General features: G+C 40.6%; 2 protein-coding genes across 2 annotated transcripts in view; both read right to left on the reverse strand.

The window, feature by feature from the left end:
* The window catches only part of LOC308104950 (transient receptor potential cation channel subfamily M member 4-like), a gene marked incomplete at its 3' end in the record, with an annotated part of 74,685 nt that overhangs the window by 49,440 nt on the left and 6,656 nt on the right, over window positions 1-18,589 (reverse strand). The gene's annotated exons all lie outside the window — the stretch shown is intronic.
* Window positions 1-18,589, reverse strand: part of LOC308104951 (transient receptor potential cation channel subfamily M member 4-like) — a gene marked incomplete at its 5' end in the record, with an annotated part of 40,713 nt that overhangs the window by 18,795 nt on the left and 3,329 nt on the right. The window contains 12 exons of the mRNA XM_080455590.1: window positions 4,894-5,035; window positions 5,377-5,505; window positions 7,071-7,169; window positions 7,677-7,942; window positions 8,140-8,242; window positions 10,098-10,283; window positions 13,245-13,309; window positions 15,607-15,775; window positions 16,125-16,270; window positions 17,372-17,567; window positions 17,964-18,093; window positions 18,479-18,534. Coding sequence (XP_080311716.1) covers window positions 4,894-5,035; window positions 5,377-5,505; window positions 7,071-7,169; window positions 7,677-7,942; window positions 8,140-8,242; window positions 10,098-10,283; window positions 13,245-13,309; window positions 15,607-15,775; window positions 16,125-16,270; window positions 17,372-17,567; window positions 17,964-18,093; window positions 18,479-18,534 — 1,687 coding nt within the window. The remainder of the gene's footprint in view (window positions 1-4,893; window positions 5,036-5,376; window positions 5,506-7,070; window positions 7,170-7,676; window positions 7,943-8,139; window positions 8,243-10,097; window positions 10,284-13,244; window positions 13,310-15,606; window positions 15,776-16,124; window positions 16,271-17,371; window positions 17,568-17,963; window positions 18,094-18,478; window positions 18,535-18,589) is intronic.

The following is an 18,589-nucleotide window of genomic DNA, read 5'->3' on the forward strand; positions in this document are numbered from 1 at the left end:
CCAAGATGGCTGTTAACACATTGGGTGCCAGAGGTTTATTAAAATATTATACGTTGAGTGCCAGCATTTCTTCCATCCACTTGCGTTATACATTTCGTGCTGTGAGAAGCCCCGACGCGGAAATGCATGTAAACAAAGCGTGCGTGCGAGACGGCGGAGGGTCCCGACTAACGCCTGGAACAATAATATTTCCAACGCGACCCTCCATTGCAGCGTGATCGCCGATCGAAAACGGCTCGTTTCCACCACATTAAAAAGAAATGGAGATATTAAGCTTTTAATCAAGGAGATAACATTGAAAACGCCGACCGGAAGGATTTTTGACATGGAGCCTCATCCAGCCTCTTCTTCTCAGAAACTGCTTGGGTGATGTCAAAGTTTCGTTTTAGCGCCCCACGTGGCCCACATGTATAAAAATAGAATTGGGTCAAAAACGGTCCGGACCGTTTTCGGCACTTCTCGTTTGGACCCTCAAAAACGGTCCGGACCGTTTTTGGCATTCAATGTGTTAAATAAAAAATATTTTTCAATACATTTTGGTACCTCTATGCATGCTTAAGAACGGACTATAAACCTAGGAAAATATACCTCAGTGAAGTTTGGTAGCAGATTCAGTTGGGGCAGACGTTCAGGCTAGAGTTCTCAACGGGCCTGAAAATTAAGGCTCGGCCCTAACTGGGCCCGACTGGGCCGGCCCGAGGCTCGGCCCGAACCCGACTATTTCCATCATGTTAGGCCCAAAACCCGAAAAAAACCTTTTTTTTTTTTTTTTTATATTTTTAATATTATTATTCTGTTCTGAATGTGTATTTATCTATTATGAAGATGGCGCTGACGGCGCCAGGCGTTACAAGCGACAAAGCTGAAGGTGTTACAGTGCATTGTTACAGTACATCATGCTCCTCTCTACCCAGAGATGAGGACTCGAGTTAGGGACTCGGACTCGAGTCGCACTCGAGTGGCCAAAAACGAGACTCTCGACTCGACTCTGACTCGCCCCTCAAAGACTTGAGACTTGACTCGACTCGAGCCTCAAAGACTCGTGGACAATCTTTATTTTATGTTTATTTTTTGGACAAATAAATGAATGAAATGCCCAAAAAACTTCCACTCCCCTGTCCCCCCCCCCCCCCGCAAAGAAACCTCCGCTCCAGTGCGCGCTGCGCGGAGCCGGCTTCAGTCAAGCTGTTTCATGCTGCTCATTAACGTAAACATGGAGAGGCGAGCGCAACAGCTGCTATGTGTGTGGCCGCCGCGGCCTTTCATCATAAAGTTTAAATATAAAAACTTCGAAATTAAACAAATATGTTTAGCTCAGAATCAGCTATATAACCTCAGTTATCTTGGCATATGCTTACATTTTTTATAAGATGGTCGGATCATCTGTGACAGCACGTTTAGGAAACATCGGATTTTCATTTCGTTAAACCCTTTCCTCCGAGGTGGAAAGACTGGTGATGCGAGGTTAGCTGGGTGAATATTCAACACTTCACCACGGTAAACGCTACGCTCATGTAATGTTCACTGCATAAAAGCTGTGGTTCTCAAACCTTTTCAGGCCGTGACCCCCCAAAAGAATCATATTTGAACTGGGGATCCACATTTAGACAGTTTTTTGGTGCGCAACACAGCCCTCGTTTAAGTGAATTGCTTTCACCTGCTCTGCTGTTGGACTCCTGTGCGGAGTCGAGTGTGCGCAACAGGGCATATCTCCGCCAAGCCAGGGTGACCTACCCAGGCCCATGAAATTCATATGCAGGCATAGTAGCCAATTAGAATGAAATCTGCAACTGACTCATATACTGATACAGAACCATATTGGCTATATATTATCGCTGTCGGGTGGAAATCTTGTATGTTCCTTTTTTATTATTATTTAAAAACAATTAAAAATCATGAAAATAGCCAATCTACAAGCTGTAATTATTAATAATTAAGAAATACTATATTTTAAAGAGTGAAAAATCAACTAAAGTCATTATTAGTGCAAGTTCAATCACATTTCATTTGAATGAAAATAAATTGTGGGGAAAATACATAAAATCTCTAATCTGTGAATCTAATGTGATTTATTATGACCTGTCTATACTTTTACATCTATGCCCCCCCCCATTTTTTTTTTTTTTTAAAAGACTTTAAAAAGACTCGAGACTTGACTCGGACTCGACCCTCAAAGACTTGACTCGGACTCGACTCGACTCAACCCTCAAAGACTTGAGACTCGACTCGACTCGAGCCTCAAAGACCCGAGACTTGACTCGGACTCGACTCGACTCAACCCTCAAAGACTTGAGACTTGACTCGACTCGAGCCTCAAAGACTTGAGACTTGACTCGGACTCGAGCTCAGAGACTCGTGGACATCTCTGTCTCTACCCACCCGAGGTGGACCCAGTCCCCCACACCCCCTGGGGACCATACGGAGGTACCAGGCCCTCAAGGTGACATTGGCCGGGTTTCCCAAACGAATTTGAGCTCGTGCGCAGCCTAGAAGCTGCGTAAGAGCCTCCACGCACCTGCGCAGTAGCAACCCCGCCACGCACTATCTTCGTTAGTAGCAGCTGTGTGTGCCCTACGTGCCATCTAAACTGGCTTCAGGAGATACCATCGTCGTAGGTTCTCAATCGCACAGCGTTACGTGTGTGCTAAAACTACATTCGCGAGACAGCATGCACGTGAAGACCTCCTGGACGACGCCTACGTAAAGCCTACGTAAACTACGTAGTGCTGTCCTACGCTACACAGCAGTTTAAACACCCTTTGCGAAAGTGAAATGGATCATAAAAATACCAGAGCCAACTGTCAGATGTCCTGAAGCAGTCCACTCCAAATACAACTTTTGAATAATATATTTATAAATTAAATTACAGCGGTGAGGTGATATCTGCAAGGTAAATAAAACACTAAAGTGTCCCCATTATGCAAGTAAATTAAATATACTTAAAATACCAAAAGTAAAGGAATGCAGAATGTCCCATTTCCCAAATTTAATATGTATTAAAATCTTTTGAAAATAGCAGATCTACAAGCTTGTGAAGCGTTGTGAGCTTGTAGATCTGCTAGTTTTTTTAACCATTCATAAACATGGCGAGCGCAACAGCTGTCACTTTGTGAGAGGAACTGGGGACTTTCATCATAACGTTTAACTATAAAACTTCGAAATTAAGTAAACATGTTTAGCTCAGCATCATTTATATACCTTTAGTTAACTTGGCATATGCTTAATATTTTTATCAGACGATCGGATCATCCGTGAGAGTACAATTTGTAAACTTCGGGTTCATGCATAGAGGACGAAGCAGCGTAGCCCTGGTTCAGAGCGTTAGTGAGTTCCCTCTAACGCCCTGGAAGACCCCTCGCTCTGCGCTTGTACAAGGAATTCCGCTGCCCTGCGAGTGCTCAACAGTAGTGAAAATAAACAAAACCATTTCGCTACTCACCAAAGCAAAGGCTGTTTTGTGTTGTTGAAAGTCTATTCTTGGAGGTGGGAAGCCTCTCAGCACCCCAACTACTCTGTAAAATACACTTTTTGGGCAGCAAATAAAATATGTCAGCGAGACGGAAATTATTTTTATTTACTCCACAGTGCCCTCTACAGATCTGGAGTATTGAACTTACCATTAACCAAAATCTGTAGAGGGCACTGTGGAGTAAATAAAAATAATCTCGCTGACATATTTTATTTTGGGGTGCTGAGAGGCTTCCCACCTCCGAGAATAGACTTTCAACAACACAAAACAGCCTTTGCTTCTGTGAGTAGCAAAATGGTTTTGTTTATTTTCTCTACTCTTGAGCACTCACTAACGCTCTGAACCAGGGCTAGAAGCAGCGCAGCCGCCCACCCTACCCAAAAGAACAGATCTGCAAGCTATAGACACGGCATGTCGCAGTGCGTTGACAGCGTGTGTGTGTGTGTGTGTATATATATATGTGTGTGTGTGTGTGTGTGTGTGTGTGTGTGTGTGTGTGTACAAATCAAAATAATACTATAATAGTTAATTAACTACTAGTAGTAATAGCCTATTTGCAGTGCTTAATTTGTGAATTAGTAGGTGCCGGAGCCCATGAGCCCGAAAAAATTAAATACATTTAATTGATTTAACCATATAATAGACCCAGATGTCCAACAGCATTTAACAGGGGCTACTGTTTCCATATCAAATAACGTACCAATAGAAGAACGCTGAATAAATGTCCATAAGAATAGTTCCACATAATCCCCTCAAGTTGTAAACATTGACAACTGCTTTGACAAGAGGGGGAGCTGTGGTCTTTGCATTATTTGCGGAGCCCTCCGAGTTAGGAGTCGGAGCACATGCGCAACTATTTTTCTAACAGGCAGCGAATGAAAGTGGTTATTATTATGCCGATTTACAAACTTAAACTCAGTTTCATTTGATCCATGGTATCTTTTCCGTTACAGGCATTGTATGTACATTTGATGGGTAGCCTTTCTCCCCCAGACCAAAAGGTGGGGGAGCCTGTGCTCCAGTGTGTTCCATTGTTCAGTTTCCAATGATTAGACCGCTCACATGCTACTTAAAGCAGACTTCAACTATTTTGATTTTGGTTGAAGGTCGTGGCTACCCCAATTTCAGCAGCTGTCATGGGTTCCCCTAGGGCAGTTGAATCTCAACCTTTTTGCAATGTGTCACTGGGAGAACCAATGGCCTATATATAGCGCTCATCTTCAACAGGAGTTTGATGGGATGGCCTAGCGTATTTAATAAATGAATACATAAATACATTTTGATTGGTCAGAGGTGTAGCCGCCAGAGAATATAAGCAAAATTCGAAAAAATAAAAGCCACATTTTCGCTCCGCAAAACAGAGAGAGAGAGAGAGAGAAGCACAACTTAAAAACTTCAGTTTGATGATTTATTGAAGGTCTCACCATGTGCCAGGTTCTCAAACTTCTGTGCCAGCTCTTTCGTGGAAAGTCGCATCTTTGTCCCATATGTCCCCTTCGACATCTCAACAGACATCTCGCTAAGCATCTTACAAGCACTCAGAGCATTCAGCACTGACTCATCTGCCTGGGAGATGGATAGAGAGACAGATGGACAGAGAGACAGAGGGACAGATACAGAGTGACAGATGGACAGAAAGACAGAGAGACAGAGAGACAGAGAGACAGAGGGACATACAGACAGATGGACAGAGGGACAGGGGGACAGATACAGACAGATGGACAGGGGAACAGATGGACAGATAGACAGAGGGACAGAGGGACAGATGGACAGATGGACAGAGGGACAAAGGGACAAAGGGATAGAGATACACGGTGACAGAGGGCTGGTTACAGACACGCTACACACCTTAAACATGTACATGTAATACAAATCCTTCAGCCTTCTCTGAGCATCAGGTGTTTTACCTTCTCCCAGAAGAAGACAGCCATGTCCCTGTTGTTCTGTAGGACAGCCCAGATAAAGAGATGAGTCCAGGGGGATTCACAGGGCTTGTTCCTGTATGAATGTTTTCCTTTCAGCACATCTTTGACGCGCTGAAAGGAGAGAAGAACAGGACTATGAAGAGGAAAAGGGAGATATGCTTTAAACCATTAAAGTCGACCATACCAACCCTGACAAAAAAAGGATAGTCCTTTTGTATTTTAAAACAAAATGCCAAATGCCAGGCCCAATCTGGGATTGTTTTAAATTAGGGTTGTATTCACATACATTCTTACAGATACAGAGTTTGATATAGTGTTAGTCCTTCAATCAAGACCCGTCACCTAGAGAATAAAAACTTCCTATATTAAAATGTATAATAAAATTGGAACCTCTGCCCCAAATGTTTCACATGGGCCTGTTATAGCGCCACCAGGAGACCGATTCTACATGACCTGGCGGAGACCTGTGCGCCGAGGAGCACTTTTTCTAGTTTTGGTATGATTCTAATGGTGTTGGTCTCTGTTCATGTGTAGGACGAGGGGACCAGCCTGCAGGGGTGTGGCCTATAGAGGACTGTTCATGTGTAGGAGGAGGGGACCAGCCTGCAGGGGTGTGGCCTATAGAGGACGAGGCACACCTGACTCCAATCGTCCTCTGGAGTATTTAAGCAGGCTGGTCAAGACTATACTGCCTCTGGTGCCGTTTACACAAGGACGGTCTCTACAGAAAACGGCAAAATAAAGTATCAGATGTGCCGTCCGTTTAGACGGCAACGGTGTTATCAGGGGTTGAAAACGCAATAAAGTGAAACCTCCTTCCAGAGTGGAATTCTTTGAAAACACAGCGCCTACCGTCTCCATGTAAACGGGCAAGACGGTGTTGGAGACGGTGTTTACTAGTGTTGCCAGACTCTGCGAGAGAAATAAGCAACCAAGTCTATGAAAACTCAAATAAAGCGTCTAGGCTACGGCTATTTTGAAATAGCAGATCTACAAGCTCACAACGCGTCACATCGCGACGTTGCATCGTGACGCGTTGTGAGCTTGTAGATCTGCTATCTTCAAAAAAGAAAGAAGAAAAAATAATCTTGAGAAAATAAAAAGAGGTCATTCTGGAACATTTTTGAAACATTTTTAACAATTTTAACAACACAAATCTTGTATGGGGGGTCCCTGACAAAATATTTTCAGAAGTGGGGGGTTTGTGGACAAATACATCATTTGACATGAAGATGTTTAAGAATCACTGGTTTAAACAACCTTAGGAAACAAATAAGTAACTACACTTTAGAAACAAGCCCAAAGTCGCTTATAATAAGTGGACATGCTGGTATGGCATGCACACTACATCGTTTTCAATTAGTGGTGCGTCACCGTCTAAAGGCAAAATTAAAAGTGACAACCCAACGACACTTTGACGTTTTCACTAGAGAGCGTCTTCATCTAAACGTGGCCTCACTCTCCTCACAGGAAACGCTGTTTGCTTTTGGTTACAGGGTAACAGGCTCCAGGGTTATTATTTGTTTAACGTATATTACTGATTTAACTGAAGAAACCAGTTGATTTGATAGGGAAAAAAAGTGTAACAGATCCTTTAAATATTGCAGCACAGTAGAGGCTGACTATTCAAAGATTAGATGAAAAAACATAATAGTAGTATATATTCAGAGGAATACCTCCAGAGCCTTCTTGTCAGAGATGGAGTCTTCTAGACCCAGGGCAGTCAAGTAGAAAGGCTTTACATCACCTATGAACTTCTTCAAGACACCTGACACCTTGAGAGACAGCATAAGACAAACCTCCATCATCAGCCTCATCATCATCAAACCCAAATATCCTCTGAAATCAAGCGGCTTTGCCGATCTACAAGCTCTACAAGATCTACAATTGAGATGGCAGATCTGCTATCTTTGCGATTTTTTAAAAAGTTATGAAAGTGAAAATGGTGAAGTGTGTCTGTGGGTTTCATAAATATTGAACCAATGACAAGATGAAAAGAGCTTGTGACTAAATAATAACTACGTTGTAGCCAATTGGATATTTTTATCAATTTCCTGAAAAGTAACAGTTTTGGCCATACAAAGTTTTTACCCATATTTTCAACAGATAATAAGATCATATTATTGACCAAAGAATTACACATTTGATTTACATTCCAAGTAGTTTGCATTGTGAGTTTAACTGCCCCCCCCCAACTTTACAGCATTAAGTAGTAAGTGAAGGTCATCTCTTCAGAACCACTAATCAATCAAGGATCATAATATAGATTTCACTAAACCCACCTCAAACAGGCTGATCTCTTTCAGAGAGTCACGGTCTGAGGTTCCCAGTCGCTCCTCCAGGCGTTCCAGTAGCATCTTGTAGACCAGTGTGTCTTTAACCACTATGCTGTAGAGTTCCTCCAGGACGCCATAAGTCAGGAAGTCATCATCACTGATGTCATCGTTGAAGAGCTCACTGCTGGCAAAGTCCACTCTGTTGCATCTCATTGCTAGATTCAGCTCCTTACTGTAAGGGAAGGTTTTACCTGATGCACAATGCTTACTGGCTGAAACACACACGTGCACACGCACACACACACACACACACACACACACACACACACACACACACACACACACACACACACACACACACACACACACACACACACACACACAGCATGTTAAATGAACATCATAATGTGCTGTAGCCCACATTGTTTTTCCTATTAATTAGAAACTTAATTGTTGTTCTATATTGTACCTGGCATCAGGGCTCTGATCATGACTGTATCAAAGTATTCTAGTCTCCCCTGCTCTTCATGGTAGAATGTTATCAGCTTCCTGTTCTGGTAGATGGTCTGAACCTGAGGGTCAAGGTCAAAGGTCACAGGATGGGCAAATTAGACATTTCTGCAAAATAGGAAATTGTAAGACTTTGTGATATTCTGATGGCATTTAGTTTAACAATACATATAAAGTGTAATGTATTTTCTGCTCTGTTTGGCACTACACAGCGGATGCAACAAATGTCATCAGCCAGATTCAAACCTATGAAACATGATGTACTGTACATCTGCACTCACTGAGGCGTGCTTCAGAATCCCAAGCACTCGCTCCGGAGGCCGTGCCCCTGGAACCCAAACACGCCCCCACGGCCGGATTGACAGCGATGCGTCCAAACACGCCCTGCACGCCGTCCTGAGTGTTTGCTATGAGAACAGGCTAACGCACTTATATATCAAGGCGAAGACGCAACGCAACTATTATATTTACACTTACTTATCTAACTAAAAATAAATAGATAGATAGCAATAGCTGCAATAGATGACCCAGAAGACGATGATGAGGCACCTTAGCATGGTACTTGTACTTCATTCATTGAAGTACTTCAATAACAAGCTCTGCAATAAATATGGCCCAGAAGACGATGATGAAGCAATGAATTAGAAAGATTATGGTGATTCACCTCTATGCATTCACTTGTAGCACTTTTAGTTCTTTTTTAACTGTATACATGCATGTATGTTTTTATTCTATCTATCTATCTATTTTTTGTTCTCTATAAGCATCTATTATTTTTAAACTCAACAATAGCTGCAATAGCCAGATGATTGAATATAGGCTACTCCATACTACATTATATTAAGTTCAAGTTGGTGGCATATAGACCTACTTATTATTATCCTACAATGTATTGATTGAATATTGATATCAAAGACAAGCAGAGAAAAGTGTAGTTCAATAAAAGGTCTGCTAAGAGGATTTTAAACCCAAGAAAGCACTATGGCTTGTTTCCATTGGGGTCCTTTGTACAATACTATGCAAAAAAACGAGTAGATATAAAAAATATATAAAATAAAATTATGTGCAGTTACAGTAAACAGTTAAACTAAACTTCCATTCATAGGAAAATCGTCCAGAAGAGAAAGGGGGGAAATAATAACTGTTAAAGGCAGCAGCAAACAGAATGGTGTTTTAAAAGGCAATCTAAAAGAATTAAGGGCAGTCGAGCTGACGTTTATGTAATATAAGTAAGTGTAAATATAATAATTGCGTCACGATAGCTATAGATAGATAGATATATAGCCTGTTCTCATAGCAACAGTGCAGGGCGTGACGCAGTGTGGACGCGCTGTCACGTGTTTGGGTTCAAGGGGCGCGTCTTCCGTAGCGAGTGCCGTGGGATTCTGAAGCACGCCTCACTGAGCCAACAGCCACAGGCAGAGAGACAATGTAAGGGTTTTGGGAGGAATTATATATTTATTTTTTCACTGTAATTAAACAGAGTCAGATAAACTCATGATGGCCTGGTATGCTGACAGTATTTTCCATATGTTTTAGAGGAACTGCTACTTGATCTCAAAGACCAGTCCAGGAATTAAGATAGCCTAGTTAAGCTAACCGTTCAACATACATTCAAACATAAAACAGAGACATACAAAATACATCCATGACCATGTCTGACTCTGGATAAGTAGTTCAAATAATACATTTCTCCCCAAATAAACTATCCCTTTAACACTCACGTGATAGCATTAAGTCGACCTACCACACAAGCGAACATGAGATCAAATTGTTTTTGCATAATGTATGCAAATTATGCTGATGATGAAAGGTTGCATGACTGCAGTGAAAATAGATTTTATGTCAGCACTAATTTGCATAAAAATGATGCATGATAACTCCTTCGTCCCACTATGAACCAATCACTGCTCTTACCTGTTCAACAAGTTGATCTGTCACGGCTTCAGAAGGGAAGTGTTTCCCGATCACTTCTCTAACAGCATCATCACCAGCAGAGGCAGGTGATTGGTTATCCAAGATGTCACTCAAGAGGTCAGCCACACCTCCTGAACCTGCCAGCACCAACCAGGGTGTGGATCTCTTCAAAGACACACTTACCCTCTGATGAAGATATATGACACAGAGAGAGAGAGAGAGAGAGACAGACAGACAGACAGACAGACAGACAGACAGACAGACAGACAGACAGACAGACAGATTACTTATAAGCAAATTATTTTATAATATATTCTACTTTCACAGCCTGGCTCTTATTTCTTTACATGCAATTTATTAAAGGACGACTTCACCCATTTTTTCACCCATCTTCATATAATTGGTCCTCACTAATGCTCATGATAACATGGTATATCTTGTTTCCTACTCGCTTTTGTCTCAGAGGAAGGCTGTGGACAGTTCAGAAACCTGCCTACCAGTGACATCATTTGGCAGGCATATATGTTTTTGTATTAAAGCGAGAACAATGGCTTCTCTTATAGCATGCTAACTTTCAGGAATAGAAAGCCTGCAGTTTCTGTTAGCTTGGATTCCCCATCGATGATGTCATTGGTAGGCAGGTTTCTGAACTGTCCACAGCCCTCCTCTGAGACACAGAGTGAGTGGACAGAACTGGTATCACATTAAAATGAGCATTACTGAGGACCTATTATATGAAGATAGGTTGAAAAAGGGTGAAGTCGTCCTTTAATGATCTAATGTCTGGATACAAAAGCACTGGGCCTTTTATAAGTATTTATATTTGGTTTGTTTTATATCTCTGCTGTCGGGCAAAAAACAATTATGTCCATAATATTAACTTTTCAGGGGAAAAAATAAAAAAAAGTTTTTTGAACAACACAACTCTGCCTCGTCAGGTACGGTGACTTTATACATTGTCAGATACTTGAATGTGTCCTTATATTATCATCACTTTACCCAAATACAGCTCAAGTGGAGCCCAAGTCAGACGGAAAAAAAACCTGAGTTAGGTTTGCAGGAGGTTTTACTGACAGTTTGAGGATCCAATGGAGTTAGGAGGTTTAGTCAGAAGAGCTTTTTAATACTTTGCATTGGTTCAATATTTGTAAAACCCACATAGAGATGTAAAGGTGTTCAATAGCACTGATTTATTAAAGACAATAAAAAAGTTAGATTATTTCTGCCCGACAGCGACAATTCTACATAATGTGTAGAATAGCACAGACCCAAAATCTGGAGCTGTTTGCTAAGTTCCTGTAGTAGTAGGGGGCACTAAGTGAAAAATCGTTACGCGGCGGATAAAAGCATGAAATTTGATACAGATGTCCCTTGGGTCATCCTAAAACATCCTAGAAGGGGTGCCCAAAAAAATCTTAAACAGGAAGTGAGTTATGGACAAAATCCAAAATGGCCACCTAAACTGTTGACCGTTGACTCAAAAGACACCAAAATAATCTCCAAAAAGCATAAAATGTGGCACACATGTCCCTTGGGTCATCCTAAGACATCCTAGAAGGGGTGCCCAAAAAAATCTGAAACAGGAAGTGAGTTATTGACCAAATTGAAAATGGCCGCCTAGTGTTGTCGATTGACTCAAAAGACAACTAAAGAATCTCCAAAAAGCATACAATTTGGCACATATGTCCCTTGGGTCATCCTAACACATCCTAGAAGGGGTGCCCAAAATAATCTGAAACAGGAAGTGAGTTATTGACTAAATTGAAAATGGCTGCCTACAGTGTTGAAAGATGATGCAAGATACCTAAAGAATCTCATAAAAGCATGAAATGTGGTACAAATGTCCCTTGGGTGATCTGAACGCATCCTACAAGGGTGCCCAAAAAGGTTTTAAACAGGAAGTGACCGCCTAAAGCAGTTGACACAAAAGAAAACATAAAGGGACGTCATAAAAGTGTATAATTTGGTACGTACATTGAGTGCTTCTTAATATATCCTAGAAGGATTTATTTATTTGTTTTGTTTGCTTGTTTATTAAACTTTTTAGGAAGGGACCATGTTGAGGAAATTCTAAATGGCTGTTTAAACAGTTGACCATGGCAGTCTGCATATACAAGGTAACCCAGCAACCCGGCATCTACACTTTCTCGAACAGAAGGGCTCAGCTTTGCAGCCACACTTGAGTTCTCTACAAACTTTGGCAGCCTCTGGCAAGAGTGTCCATAAAGGTGTCCACGAATCAGCGTCTTTAATCCATCCATATTTGTCAGGAGATGGTAGAGATTGCATAGCTTTCAGGCTTCTGGACCGCAAATGCCAGATTGGCAAACTGCTCGATTTGAATGTTGTAGCAGTGCAGCCCGTGGGGGAGGAGTGTTTTCCATTGAGAGACTATTAAAACTTTTTTTGGCACCCCTTAGGATGCATTCAGATCACCCAAGGGACATTTGTACCAAATTTCATGCTTTTATGAGATTCTTTTTTATGGGTGTCTTTTGCATCATCTGTCAACACTGTACACGGCCATTTTCAATTTAGTCAATAACTCACTTCCTGTTTCAGATCATTTCAGGCACCCCTTCTAGGATGTCTTAGGATGACCCAAGGGACATGTATGCCAAATTGTATGCTTTTATGAGATTCTTTAGTTGTCTTTTGAGTCAATAGACAACACTAGGCGGCCATTTTCAATTTAGTCAATAACTCACTTCCTGTTTCAGATTCCTTTGGGCACCCCTTCTAGGATGTCTTAGGATGACCCAAGGGACATATGTGCCAAATGTTATGCTTTTTGGAGATTCTTTTGGTGTCTTTTGAGTCAACGGTCAACAGTTTAGGTGGCCATTTTGAATTTTGTCCATAACTCACTTCCTGTTTAAGATTTTTTTGGGCACCCCTTCTAGGATGTTTTAGGATGACCCAAGGGACATCTGTATCAAATTTCATGCTTTTATCCGCCGCGTAACGATTTGGCAATTTTTTGTGCTTAGTACCCCCTACTATAGCTATGATAATACATAATGAGGTATAATGAAAGTAATACTCCTATAATGCTCCTGGCTCATAAAAGTCAAGTTATATTGTATACAATCATTGTAATGTAAATGATATTGAATGAATGAATATTGTATTAAGTATTGATTGTACCTCCAGCATCGATGGCTCTCCTGATATGAGCATGTTGAGGACAGATGTGTTAACGCTGCTGCTGCCTGTAGGGAAATATGAATATTATTAAATCATAACTCCCCCCCTCCCCCCTGTAAGTCTTGATGATTAATTGAATATATAGGACCACAATGTTTCCGCCAGTGTGAACGGAGCATGAGATATATTCTTTCAAATAAAATAATAATAATAATAACTATAGCTGCAAGCAGCGATAATACGGGGCCAGTGAATGAAGAGAGAGAGAGAGAGAAAGACATGGAAACGGAATAGATTGAACAGAGAGAGACATGGAAACAGAATGGATTGGTTGGACATCTCAACCTATTGCCGTTAACAGGAATCGAACTCTCAACCTTCGGATCGACAGGCTACAACACTACCTATAGTGCTATAGCTTTGTCCAGGCTGAGGTTGTCTGTTGAAGATCATAAACGTTTGCCTTCTGTCATGAACCAAGCCCCTGTTTCACTAAAACTAAGATCACTCGTTCACAAACCATTTACCAATAGAGAAATTGTATGTCTCCTCGCAACCGAAACCAGTGAAAGCAGCCGATCTACAAGCTCAGAAACACGTTGCTATCTGAAAAGTTTTGAGATTGTAGATCGGCTATTTTCAGAATGAAGTATGTCATACATTGAAAAAATATACTCTCAAATAAGCATTTCAGGTTATCTTTAACAATTGCACTAATTGACAGAATCATGTTGTGTGCAATGCAACTTAAATGAAGTCTGCATCAAGTGAGGCTTGAACTGGCAACCATGAGGCTCTGAGGCACACACTTAAGCGAGAAGCCATTCCAACAGACTAGATCCTGTGAAAAAGGAGATCACACAGATGATACAGTTTCACGCAAATAGCTGGAAAATCCTGGGTTTAAGTGTTTTTCAAACTGCTCAAAATTGCGGACAATCTAAGGGCGGAGCTTACTGGTCAAGGTGATAGATGTGTTCCTCATGAGTCAAGGCACATGTGTAGGCAGGTTTAATGGCTGTCGGCCAAACGAGGCATGACTTTTGCCTGTTTAAAGTTAGCATTTTCAAAAATGTGCTTTAGCGTCCCCCTTTGACCAATTAGAGTAAGATTGGTTTCAGTGATATTTGGAATGACCCTCTACATTCCCGCAAAGTTTCAAAGAAATGTGAGTCTGCATGTATGTGTTAGGGGCAGATGAATAATTGTCATTAAACTGCAATATTAATTGGCTCATTAAAGCTTCATTTTTTCACGTAGAAAAAATCCGCCCCCACCGTTTTGTCGGCATAGGTCCAAAGTTCATGTGTAAAACGTTTCGTGCAGATTACTCAAAAATCCCAGGAGGAGATGTTTTTCATATAATTCAAAATGGTGGGAGATCTAAAGGTCAGAGGTCAAAAGTCAGGTGTGAAAGTTGTTCATCATGAGGAGACGCATGTGTGTATGTAAGTGTTATTGCTGTAGGTCAAACAGGGCATGAGTTGTACCTGTTCAAAGTTGGCATTTTCAATTGAGTGCTATAGCGCCACCTTTTGACGAAAGATTGTGAGATTTATTTATTGATAGTTTTTCATGACCATCTATCATATGGCCGAGTTTCGTAAAAAGCGTATGCACGGTTCAGCCAGAACTGGCAAAAACGGCGGAAGAAGAAGAAGAAGAAACAGAATAATGCCAATATCAAAACAGAGCCATGCTGGCTCCTGGCCCCGTAATTATAATAAAAAACACCATCAAAGTACTCTGATTACAGCTTCTTAAATGTCACAGTTTGCTATGATGACAGTCAAATGAATAGCTTTCTGTTGTGGACAAAGACATTATGTGCTCACATTTGGACTTTGGGAAACACATATTTAACCATCATTTCTGTTAGGGTCATTATTTAATGAATAATAGAGAAAATAATGGACAGATTAATTGTTTGTTGCAGCCATACATTCACATTTACATTTTCACAGCCAGGAGAATGTCCAACAAACAATCAGAAAATGTAAATAATATTTCACATCAAACTATTAATTTGGTGATTCTTCATTCATACAGGTTGATACTTTTATTAACCTTGTTTAAAAAAAACACTTATTGAACTAATCAATTTAATGAATTATAATAAAACAATATTGATTATTTGATTAATCAAAAAAGGAATTGATATAATAATCACTTACAAAATAATCAATAGTGGCCGCCTAGTTTTTCTTGTAGCAGTTCAACATCAAATTAACTACAGTTAAATGATTACGTTGCAGCATGTTTTACTACTTTTAAGTCACCTTTTGATCTGGTTATGGTAAATAATACCATGATTATTTTAATTCCAGTGACATAACAATCGTGTACGTCCACCATCTCTTACCTCTGATGTGTTGTGTAGAGAAGTGTTCCTCTAATTTGACCCTGAAGTTCTTCTCTCCTCCTCTGTGACCTTCACTCCCATCATCCACCAGCAGGAAGATATCATGGTTCTTGTCCAGACAACAGGAGTCACTGGTTGTGTTCTCAACAGAGTACTCAACATGTGTGCCCTGAGATGGAAGATAACAGGAATTACATCTTACTGTGTGTGTTATCTAGGTGCTTCTGGTGAGTCTAAGATGGGGACGGGGGCATAAAAGGGTCCTATATATACTAAGCAACTTGATAACACAATTCACACCTTTCTGTATGTGTGATCTCAGTGTTTATTATTATTAGAGAGTGGCAGTAACATATTAATGAACAGACATTAAATATCAGTACATACAGTACAGTATTGTACAATACAGTTAAGGATGCTACTGTATATAGTGGAGTCTGCAAGAATGATAATTTCATAAAGATTGTTAATTAGGTGGAGGAAAACACAACTTGTAAACAGTGTTTGTGTGTCAATACCTTGCTGACCAACTGATGTCTGTTGTGGACAAAGCCCCAGGGAATGATGCCCAACGCAAAGACGCTGCTGTAGTCCCTCACCGCCTCTCCTACACATCTCCCTACGCCTTCATCAAAGCCTTCTGTCAATATCCCGGTGCTGAATCCTGGATAATGTGTGTGTGTGTGTGTGTGTGTGGAGAGAGACAGAGGCAGAGAGAGAGAAAGTTGATTGTTATAAATGTCCTGATGATCTCAGTTCAAATGTGGGATTTTATATAAAGTGGAAACTTTAATCAATCAATCATTAAATCATCAACATTCTACTGACCTCTTCAGACAATTATAACGTCATTCATCAACTGGATTATGATGTGAAATACATTATTCAATATTCACCATTTCATACCAATTTCATTAGTCATGTACTATAAGAAGATAGTTGGTTTGGTTTGTGGGGGGGGGGGTTAGAAAGTTTCTGTCTGTCTGTCTGTCTGTCTGTCTGTCTGTCTGTCTGTATGTCTGTACTGGACATCATGCATGATGCCATCAGACCATAAAGTAGCTTCACTAGTTGATTTCTAAACTTGTGTTATACTTAAATGTTGAACTTGAATTGTATAATAGAAGTCAATGGAGCTGTGATCAGGCTGAACCTTAGTCCACATTTGTCATATTATGTCATAAATATAAGATTATATATGGATCCTGACATACCCATATTTAAAGGTGCAATATTGTTTGTTAAAATAAGTGTTAGATATTTCTATATTGTGATAGTAATCATTGCTATAGAGTGTTTGTTCAGTAGCAGTGTTAAATAGCTCTATATTGAGATAGCAATCATTACTATAGAGTGTTTGTTCAGTAACAATGTTAAATATCTCTATATTGTGATAGTAATCATTACTAGAGTGTTTGTTCAGTAACAGGGTCTCCAAGTATCTCCAGCTCTTTAATAAACATAAAATACATTTTCAGGTTGGGATACTAATTTAATCCAATCAGGAGAGAGAACTCACGGGCACAAAGAAGTTCAGTAGAGAATCCATTTATCAGCTTCAATTTTATAGTGTTCAAGTTCCAATTTGTCTGCTCACTTCTTTGTGTCATCACTTCCTATTCTATTCACTTGTTTATCCTGTTTGAGTTTGTCGCACACACACACACACACACACACACACACACACACACACACACACACACACACACACACACACACACACACACACACACACACACACACACACACACACACACACACAAACCTGTTTTATCCAAGGCTTTTACCAGTCCCTGTCTGATGACCTCCTGAACCCAGGTCTTGACCTCTGCACTGCCTTCTCCTCCCACCACAGACACCACCATGCCGGGTGTCCAATCCCACCCATCATCTTGGCCACTTTTCCTTTTCATCAGGTCGTAGACATCGGAGGGTTTAGTGTCTGATGACAGACGCAGGAACTAGGTGATCAAAGAGACAAATCAGATGACAGTGATGATGATCAACCTAGATACACACTCAACTTTCATATCAAGAGGGGCGGGGTTTACACACTCATTTCTACCCTTAATGTCTATTCTAAAGTTGAAGTTGTGTGTCTGTCTGTCTGTCTGTCTGTCTGTCTGTCTGTCTGTCTGTCTGTCTGTCTGTCATCATCCTCAGGGGCCTTAATGCAATAACAACAACCTTATGATCAAACTAAATATGTTTTACTCTGAAGTACGGTACTAGAATATGTGGAAAACTTTAATGTTGAATCTCTTCACTGAATAATGTTAAATAGATGATGTAAGACAGAGTATCATGAATCATCAGAGTATCATGAACATTGATCACATTGTCAGTCAGATACTTACATGTTTACTATCAGTGACTCCCTCAAAGTGCAACCTTCCAAAGTGCTGCTCACTGGTCCACTCAGAGTCCACAGCTGTGTTGATGTGTGTTGGATGATCTCTGGGACGTCCACACTGACCTCGTCCATCACTGATGACACAACAGGACAATACATCAATATCTGGGGACCCCCAGGGGTCCTTGAGGGGGATCCAGGGGGTCCCCAGTAAAATGAGGAAAACTTTAAACTCTTAAACCCTAATTGAATTTTCAACTATTCAAAAACAGATTTATTTTTATTTTATTTATATTTTTGAATAATGTAACATAATGACAAAGATCCCTGGCACTATATTTTCAGATGGGAGTCCCCAGCCTCCGTTACACATGGGGGCTGTGACATGAAAATGATTGAGAAGTAATGATTTAGACATCCTATCATTCAATCATCACATTATCAATTCTAATCAGCTACCTTTTTTCCAATAACTTGTCTCGTCTGTTTAGTGTGTTGTAATAATGCAGGTTTGTTTACCTGGAAGAATCTTTTATAAAGGTGTTGCACTCTCTTTGCTTGAAGTCTGTCCATCTCTGTAAACATAATAGACACAGGTTATGAGATGTTATCATATCTATAACATTTAGG

This window comes from Gymnoscopelus braueri, assembly GCF_963280865.1.
Source record: "Gymnoscopelus braueri genome assembly, chromosome: 17".
Classification (NCBI taxonomy): Eukaryota; Metazoa; Chordata; class Actinopteri; order Myctophiformes; family Myctophidae; genus Gymnoscopelus; species Gymnoscopelus braueri.